At 45.9% G+C, this 9,254-nt stretch overlaps 2 protein-coding genes across 2 annotated transcripts in view; one reads left to right on the top strand and one right to left on the bottom strand.

Annotated features, from left to right (window-relative positions):
• LOC108316663 (zinc finger and SCAN domain-containing protein 5A-like) overlaps positions 1 to 9,254 on the top strand; it is a 136,145-nt gene that overhangs the window by 54,995 nt on the left and 71,896 nt on the right. The window lies entirely within an intron of this gene.
• EDDM13 (epididymal protein 13) overlaps positions 1 to 9,254 on the bottom strand; it is a 34,364-nt gene that overhangs the window by 6,640 nt on the left and 18,470 nt on the right. Inside the window, exons 10-11 of the mRNA XM_037745045.1 lie at positions 5,156 to 5,182; positions 2,871 to 2,897 (exon numbers count right to left, since the gene is read on the bottom strand). Of these exons, the coding sequence (XP_037600973.1) occupies positions 2,871 to 2,897; positions 5,156 to 5,182 (54 nt within the window). The remainder of the gene's footprint in view (positions 1 to 2,870; positions 2,898 to 5,155; positions 5,183 to 9,254) is intronic.

Here is a 9,254-nt window from a genome sequence, read left to right as displayed (position 1 = left end):
AAAAAAATACAAAAAATCAGCTGGGCATGGTGGCGGGCACCTGTAGTCCCAGCTACTCAGGAGGCTGAGGCAGGAGAATTGCCTGAACCCAGGAGGTGGAGGTGGTAGTAAGCCAAGATCATGCCATTGCACTCCAGGCTGGGCAACAGAGCAAGACTCCCTCTCAAAAAAAAAAAAAGTTTATTTTTCCCTTAGACTAACAAAACAAACACAGATGGCTGCCTCAATAACCAGGTTAATTTCAGATGAACCATGTACAGCAAATAGAGTTGCCAAGTCCTCCTCTTCCTTGAGGACTAGCTGCCGTTTATCTTGAGAGCAGGTATGTAATAAGTTGTATCTGTTTGGCTATATAAAAGGGTGAACATTTTTTTTCTGTCTTTGCAGTCTCTTTGAATATCACGTTCTGGGTTTAATACTTACCCATTAATAAAACTATTTTCTTTCTCTTCTACCTGTGTGGAGAAGATCTCTGGGTCTGGTGGATATTTTGTGTTTAATTATATGTCACCAACACCAGCCTATCCCAGGCCCCTCAGATATACCCTCCCAATCAAAGGTACACAATCACATCTATAAAAAAAAATGAGGCTCTTCTTTCTTTCTTTCTTTCTTTGCAATCCTTTTGCCTATTCTTTCCTTTTCCTTGCCTGGCTAGGACTTGCACTAGATAGAACACTCAGTGCAATGTGAAATGCAAGCGGTGATAGCAAGAACGTCTCAGCTGTGACCTCAGAGGTGACACTCTCTACCCCGTCAGCCCTCTATGTCGCTGGATTCCATGTCTGAGGACTTGGCCAACAACTGGCGAGAAATACTTCTAAAAACCCCAATAAAAATAGCAATACAACAATAAAAAAATACAAAAACATAGCAGCATAGTAACTAAGGAGCATTTACATGGTATCAAGTATTATGAGTAATCTAAGATGATTTCCAGTGTGCAGCAGGCAGGAGGCTGTGCATAGGTTAAATGCAAGCACTGGGCTATTTTGTATCATGGACTTGAGCATCAGTGAATTTTGTTATCTGCACAGAGGTCCTGGACCCAAACCCTGAGGATCTTGAGGATTTTACCTTAAACAGGTTGTTCCTTGTCATTTTTTGGTAGTTATTACTTATTATATTAAGATGTTCCCTTCTACTCCTAGCTAGCTGAGGTATTTTTTTGTTTGTTTGTTTGTTTGTTTTTTAATTTTGTTTGCTTGCTTGTTTTATCATGAGTAAGGCAGGGCATGGTGGCTCACATCTGTAATTCCACCACTTTGGGAGGCTGAGGCAAGAGCCTCCCTTGTGCCCAGGAATTTGAGACCAGCCTGGGCAACATAGGGAGACCCCCAACTCTTCCAGAAATTTAACATATTAGCTGGGTGTGGTGTCACATGCCTGTGGTCCCAGCTACTCAGAAGCTGTAGCGGGAAGATCACTTGAGCCCAGGAGTTTGGGGTTGTAGTCAGCTGTGATCAGATCACAGCACTCCAGCCTGGGCAACAAAGCTAGACCCTGTCTCAAAAAAAAAAAAATCATGAATAACTGTGAAATCATATCATGTTCTTTTTCTGTATCTACTGAAATAATATGCTTTTTTATGTTAATAAGGTGGGAATACCACATATTGGTTTTTATCTATTAAACCATTGTTGCATTGTTGGAATAAAGGGAATTTGGTCATGATTCTTTAAACTATCTTGCCAAATTGGATTTGCTAATATTTAGTCTAGGATTTTGCATCTATGTCTGTAGGAAAGAATGGCTTGAAATTTTCCTTTTTCATATTTGTCAGATCTTTTATCAAAGTTACTCTGTCCAAAAATGAGTTGGGAAATGACCGTTTTTAATGTTCTAGAAGATTTCATGTAAGATCAGTGTGATTTCTTCCTTGAGTGTTTAGAATAATTCACCATTAATGCTGTCTTGAACCTGGAAGACGCTTTTGTGTGGGGAAAGGCTATTTAATTACAGATGACGTTTCTTTAACAGATAGAGGGTTGTTCACATTTTTTATATCATTTCATTTGTTTTGGCAATTTGTGGTTTTCTAGGATTTTGTCCATTTTATCTAAACTTCCAATTTTATTGGCATAAAGTTTCTCCAGTTATCTCCTTATTATTTTATTTATGATGTTCTCATCTTCCTTCCGAATATTGACAGTTTTTTCTCCTCTGTTTTTTCTTATCAGTAATGCCAAAGGATTACATTTCTATTACTCTTTTCAAAAGAACCAACCGTTAGTGTTCTTCTGGTTTTTTTTTTTTTTTTTTTTTTAATTTTTTTTTTTTTTTTTTTTTTTTTTTTTGCACTACCACGCCCGACTTTTTTTTTTTTTTTTTTTAATTTGAGGCTTGCTCAGTTACCCAGGCTGGATACAGTGGCACAATCACAGCTAACTGCAGGCTCCACCTCCCCAGCTCCTCCTGCCTCAGCCTCCCAGGGAGCTGGGACCACAGGCGATCCACCATGCCCAGCTCTACCTATTTTAAAGTGCTCGTCTCCATCATCTGGGTCACTTGGAGGCTTGCTGCTGTTATCTGGTTTTCCTCCCTTGGTTTTCCGCACCACAGCCCTGTCACCCAGGACTTAACCTGGTAATTTCTAGGGGGGAAGAGAGGACTCAACACTCCCCAGAAGCAGCAGCTGGGATAAAAATGTCTCCCACTCACATCTGAGTATGTTGGGTCTTCTTGATGCCTATGAGCAGTGTAAAGGGGGCAGGTGGCTTGCAGACTTTGGATACCCTTTGGGAAGGCAGCCTCTCGGGTACCAAAGCCCCTGGCTTTATTACCTGAAATCTTCTAAGGCTTTATCCTAGCCCAGACTGAAGGGACACGCTGTCCTGTAGATGAGGAATGGCGTGACTCCATGCACTCACCTTCCTCCTTACAGTCACTCGTTTCTTCTGAAAATGAAGAGGAGGAGGAGAAAGAGAAGGAGAAAGAGGAAAGAAAGAAAGGGGGCGAGAGAGGGAGGGAGGAAGAGGAGGAGGAGGAGGAAAAAAAGGAAAAGAAAAGAAAAGAAACCATCAGGTGAATGATGAAATGGATGGAGACCAAACTCTAAATGGGGCTTCTGGGTGCCTCGAATGAGAGAAGAGAATGCAGTTAGTTTCCTCCGTGTCCCTGGATCCCAGGGACTCTCCTGCCTCAGGACCTTTGTGTAGGACTGTTGGCCCCACAGGGTCGTGAGGTGTCCCTTACGCTGTGCTGAGATGCAGGATCCCAGAAGTAAAGAGACAGGACACTGAAGAACTGGAGATGAGCAGCTGGACTCGGGGGGCCACGCCACCTATAAGCTGAGACAGGCAAGGCCTCGAACACCCAGAAGTGTCTATATTTATTAGGTACAAGCAGGGGGAAGGGTCGTAACTGAGGTCATCATCTATAGGCTTAGTGATAAGGCATACATAATCACGTGAGTGACAAGCGAGGGGGCCACCCCATTATGTCACCTGGGCAGAAAGGTGGGCCGTGCACAGTAGGGGGCCATGCCATGTGCAGTAGTAGAGGATCATGTACAGAAAAGGGGTCCACCCCCATTAGGTCACCGAGGCAAGGAGGTGGGCTGTGTGCAACAGCTGTCGTGCGCAACACATCTTATCTGGGGGCTGGAGACTTCAAAGGGTTTCTGATAGAAGGATACTGTAAGCCAATGCAGTGGGAGCTGGCAGACTTGTCCTCTTCTCCTAAGATATTTATGGGAGGATGATTTGAGCTAGCACAGAAGCAAGAAAAGACTGACAGGGTGTACAGACACTGTGACGTCACACCAGAGGGGTTCTTCTCCCTCGGTTATTTGTGGGATCTCAGGCCTGAGACCGACTTTCCACAGGAACTGGATGCAAGGTACTACAACTCCTCTCTCAGGAGGAGAGGCTCTAGCTCCAAGCCTGCCATGCAGCGTATGCCCTTTCAGGCAGGAATGCCACCACCTGAGTCTTTGGTTCTCGTCCTGGTCTGGCTGTTTTCCCATGTACTGCTTCTGTTCTGTGACTGCTCTAGGCATTCCTCCTACTACAAACTACTATACGGTTATATGGAAGGATTCTATAAATCGGCACTAAATGTGTCAGTACAGCTCCGACTACAATACCTGAATGATTATATAGAAAGATTATATGGAACTAAGTATGCTAGATATAAGTACTAAGTATGATTATATAAGCTAGATATATGGAAGCAGTAAGTTATACTTCAGGCACTAATTCGATAAGCTAATATATGATTATATGTAAAGGATTATATAAAGGAATAGCTGAGTAATAACATTGTAAGATATTCTTCAGGCACTAATTTTGCCTGGGGTTTGCACAGCTCTCCTTCCTCGGTGCCCGTGTGGGGGGTTACCCACACCTGTGCACATGCTGTTCTATCTTCCTGGAATGCCCTTCCCCCAGCTACGTCTGCCTCACCTGCCCTTCTTCTTCAAGCTTTTGCTCAAATGTCATGTTCCCCTGACTGCCCTTTAAAAACCTTTTTTTTTTTGAGACAGAGTTTCACTCTTGTTGCCCAGGCTGGAGTACAATGATGTGATATCTGTCACTGCAATCTCCACCTCCCAGTTTCGAGCGATTCTCCTGCCTCGGTCTCCTCAGAAGCTGGAATTACAGGTGCGCACCACCACGCCTGGCTAATTTTTTGTATTTTTAGTAGAGACAGAGTTTCACCATGTTGGCCAGGCTGGTCTCAAACTCCTGACCTCAAGTGATCCACCTGCCTGGGCCTCCCAAAGTGCTAGGATTACAGGCATGAGCCACCGCGCTCGGCCAAAAAATTTAACTTTTCCCACACTGCGTTTCCATCTCCATTACTCTGTTGTCTTCATAGGACATGACAGCATCCGACAGACCTGTAACCTACTTCTTTATATGTTTTCTCCTCTGATTGGAATACAAGTTCCACTTGGTCCCAGACTTGTATCTGTTTTGTTTTCTGCTGTATCTCCAACACCTAGAATAAGATTCTGTATAGGATAGCTAACATCAATTCATATTTGTTGGACAAATAAAAACATGCAAAACATTTGTGATGCAGATGATGGTGTGGATAAAAAGTGTAAGGTCTGGTACTATTTAAGGCTCCTCCACCATAGTGAAAAACCAGTACCCGTATATTTCTGTGCACAGGAGTGAACGCAAAATAGCATAGTCAGCAGACTTACCATGCAGTACTTGGAGGCTCAGCAAACCTAATAAGGAAGACAGGGGCATACAATGCAAGTAAGAGGGAGCAGCATGAGAAATACTTCCAGACCAACAGGTCCAGCAAGTTCGCCCCAAGCACTCCTCCTCCGAGAAGCCCAGCGGGATTCCCTCATCGTCCCCTTTCACACTGTCCCCACTGCCACCTCCTCCTGGCTGTAATGTAACTGCCTGTCCATCTCCCCACCTCCATTAGACTGTCAGTTGGAGTGAGGGTGTGAGCATGTCAGATCCGTCTTTCAGCTTTCCATCACCTCACATGGCCCCGCCTAGTATTCATACCTAATGCTAGGTATTATAGAACATTCTTCCCAAACCAGCTTCCCACAAAGTCCGGGGGCATGCACGGACCGAGGTTTTACCTAGGATCTCTGATGTGGTCCATCCGGAAGGAAATGGGGTGCAGGAAGCAAGACGTGTCAGGGGAGCAGACAGGGCCCAGAGTGTGGAGTTCCAAGGAGTCATGAAGGAGGCGGCCGCGTGTAGGGAAAAACCACAACATCAGAAGATGGAGGGATGAGCCCTGGGTGGGTCGTGGTGAGTGGTCAGGACGTGTAGACTTAACGAGGCAGACAGTCGAAGCCTGCATGGTGGGTCAGAGGGGATGGCAGTGCTTTGCAGGACTCTCACAGCAGCCGGGTTAGGCTGGGAGGGAAGCTGCCACGCCGTTCCCATCTTTTCTGTTTGGAGACGGAGTCTCGTTCTGTTGCCCAGGCTGGAGTGTAGTGGTGCAATCTTGGCTCACTGCAACCTCTGCCTCCCAGGTTCAAGTGAACTTCCCGCCTCAGCCTCCTGAGTAGCTGGGGTTACAGGTGCCCACCACCACGCCCAGGTAATTATAGTTTTGTAGAGATGGGGTTTTGCCGTATTGGCCGGGCAGGTCTTGAACTCCTGACCTCAGATGATCCACCTGCCTTAGCCTCCCAGAGTGCTGGGATTACAGGTGAGAGCCAATGCGCCCAGCCTTTTTTCTGTATATTTTGTGTCCCTCTAATGTGAGTACCTACATACGTCATCCAAGGGCTGGCACACTCCATCCCTCCAGCTCTTGTTGTTTTCTGAACTTGTTTTCTTAGTAACAGCTTGGTTGGTATATTAATATAATTCACGTCACTTATGAGTCACCCATTAAGTGTACAAGATAGTATTTTTTAGTACATTTACAAAGCTGTGCATCCATCACCACAATAAATTTTAGAACATTTTCATCACTCGAAAAAGAAACCATGTACCCGTTGGCCATTGCCCCCAAACCCGGTGCCCCTGCACAGTCACTCCCCGTTTCTCTGGGCTCACCCTCCTCTCCCGTGGTCCTGGGCAACCACTAAACTGCTGCTTCTACCTATGGACTTGCTTCCTGTGGACATTTCATAGAGCTCGAGTCATATCCTCTGTGCTTTTGTGTCTGGCTTCTTTCACTGAGCACTATGTTTTCAAGGCTCATTTATGTTGTCTCCTGTGTCAGCACTTTCTTTGTGGCCGAATAACATTCCATTGTATGAATAGACACATTTTGTTTACTACCCATTCATTGGTGGGTGGACATCCTGACACCTGCTTTTGTAGATAAAGTTTTATTGGAACAGAGCCATGCCCATTCACAGTGTGTTGGCTACTACTTTTGTAAATAAAGTTTTATTGGAACAGAGCCATGCCCATTCACAGTGTGTTGGCTACTACTTTTGTAAATAAAGTTTTATTGGAACACAGCCATGCCCATTCTCTATGTGTTGTTTGTGGCTGCTTTCAGGCCACAAAGGCAGCATTGAGTAGCAAGTGGCTGCAGAGACCACCTGGCCCTCAAAGCCTAAGATATTTACTATTTGGCGCTTTACAGTAAAGAAAAAAGAATTGCTGATTCATCCCTGCTTTATGTCATTGAATTCTTAAACAAAAAATATTATCTCCATTAATCAAGTAGGAAAACAGAATCTAAGGAAGTTTGAGTAAGTTATACCCAAATGATAGATGATGGGAGTAGAATTCCCACCCAGGTCTGTTAACCCTGAAACTCAGGCTGTCTCGGCTGAACCACATGCATCCTGGGTGAATGTGTGGGTCAGGGAGAAAGAGCCCCTGTGCATCGCCGGGCACAGAGCTTGGCACCTGGTGGGCCCTTAGGCAGGTGTTTGGGATTTTCTTGTTGGGTTTGGGTTTTGCTTGTTACTGGAGCAGGGCTGGGTCCGCTTTTCGTTTGCGAGGTGCTGTGGGTGCAGCCTGAGGATGCAGGAAGGAGAAGGGCCTGAGGAAAGGAGCAGAAGGAGCAGGACAGAGGTGCCTCCTGCAGACGTGGGGCGTTCCGAACAAACGCAATTGAGGCAGTTTGATAAGAGCCCCGGCTGAACTCTTATCCCATGCCAGACACTTTATTCAGCGGGGGGTTCTCGACCTCCAGACGAGTGACATTTGGGACTGCATAGTTTTTTTTGTTGTGGGGGGCGGGGTGTCCTGTGCATTGTAGGGTGTTTAGGAACATCTCAAGACTCCCCCCATTAGGTGCCATTAGCCTCCTCCACCACCTCCCCGAGTCCTGACAACCAAAAATATCTCTAGGTGTTGCCAGGCGTCCCCTGAGGGGCCACATCTCCCCAGGTGAGGATCATCCTGCTCACAGCACGATCCTGTTTACTCCTCACAACCTTGTGAGACTGGAACCATTACGTGTGTTGTATAGACCAGGGGGCTGCGCCTCTCAGGAGGTGAGGGCCCAAAGCCCCACAGAACTAGAAAACGGTGCAGTAAGGACCTGCACCCACAGCGCACACTCTGCCGGTTCTGCTTTCCTTTCTTAGCTTAATTTTATCGTTTTTACAACACACACAACATAAAATAATAATAATACTTCCAGTGTCGGGATGCAGCAGGGACCTCGTTAGTCTGAGCTGCTTTAACCATGTTCTAGTTTGCACTGTTTAATAGCACCGTTTGGGGATCAGATTGGGCTTCAGTTATTCTCTGCACCTTACTGGCTGTGTGAGCATGAGCAAGCTACTCGCCTTCTCTCACCACCATGTTTTCAGCTGTAAAACAAGGATGATGGCTTGGGGACTATCACGAGTCAAGCACTTACAACTGTGCCTGGTGCCTGGAATGTGCTCTTGAGCTGCCGGATACCCTTTTTCGATTTGTTTTTTCATATCAGGGTGTCTTGGGTTTCATTGAGGCTCCAGCTGCACAGAAGTGGGGTTTGGAGGTAATCGTGAGGCGTGGACAGGATGATGTCTCAGAACTGGGGTTTAGATGGCTTTGAATGTGGACCAAAAGAGAAGAGTGTGTCCTCAGCCAAAAGGCAGAATCAACCCGAAAGTCTATCAATGGATGATTGAATTAAAAGTGCAGTCTATCCATATAATGGAATATGACTCAGCCATAAAAAGGAATGCAGCACTGACACAGGCCACAGTCTGGATGAACCTCGAGGCTACGACGCTGAGTGAATGAAGCCAGACACAAAAGACCACACAGTGTATGATTCCACGTCTGTGAGGTACCTAGAATCCTCAAATTCGTAGAGACAGAAAGTGAAGTGGTGGTTTCTGGGCTTGGCTAAGAGTGGACCTCCCTTGGCAGAGATGAGAACGGGAGCAAAATAGAAGGGGTCAAATGTGAAACAAGACTTACGTTTCAATACTGTTGAGATGCCAGGAGCAGAAGATCCAGTGGGCATTGTTGGGCACCAGTGGAGGCACCGAGAGGAGAGGAAAAGAAAGAAGTTAATAACGCCTCCTCCTAGCTCCTCCCACCCTGCTGGTTCTCAAAACAGACCTTCCCAAAAATGAGAAATAAAGTATCTTCCAGATTCAATGGATTAGACTGGGGCCCATGATGGATGACTTGAGATGATTCTTTGAGACATTACTCCTTTAGAGATGCATTAATCCAGGTGGACAGAGCCCCAAGTATCCAGTTTCCATGGGGATTAATCTTCCAGAGATTAAGAAGATACTAGAGCATCCCTTTGAGTCTCCAGGGTTCTCTCTCATTTCTCGCCTGAGGGTCAGGAGGGAGAGAGCTTGAGGAAGAAGCAAGGCACTCCTCTTTGGTTCTCTTCTCAGTCAC

The sequence above is a fragment of the Cebus imitator genome, unplaced genomic scaffold (genome assembly GCF_001604975.1).
Source record: "Cebus imitator isolate Cc_AM_T3 unplaced genomic scaffold, Cebus_imitator-1.0 Scaffold190, whole genome shotgun sequence".
Lineage (NCBI taxonomy): Eukaryota > Metazoa > Chordata > Mammalia > Primates > Cebidae > Cebus > Cebus imitator.
This window is presented reverse-complemented; position numbering and strand designations above follow the sequence as displayed.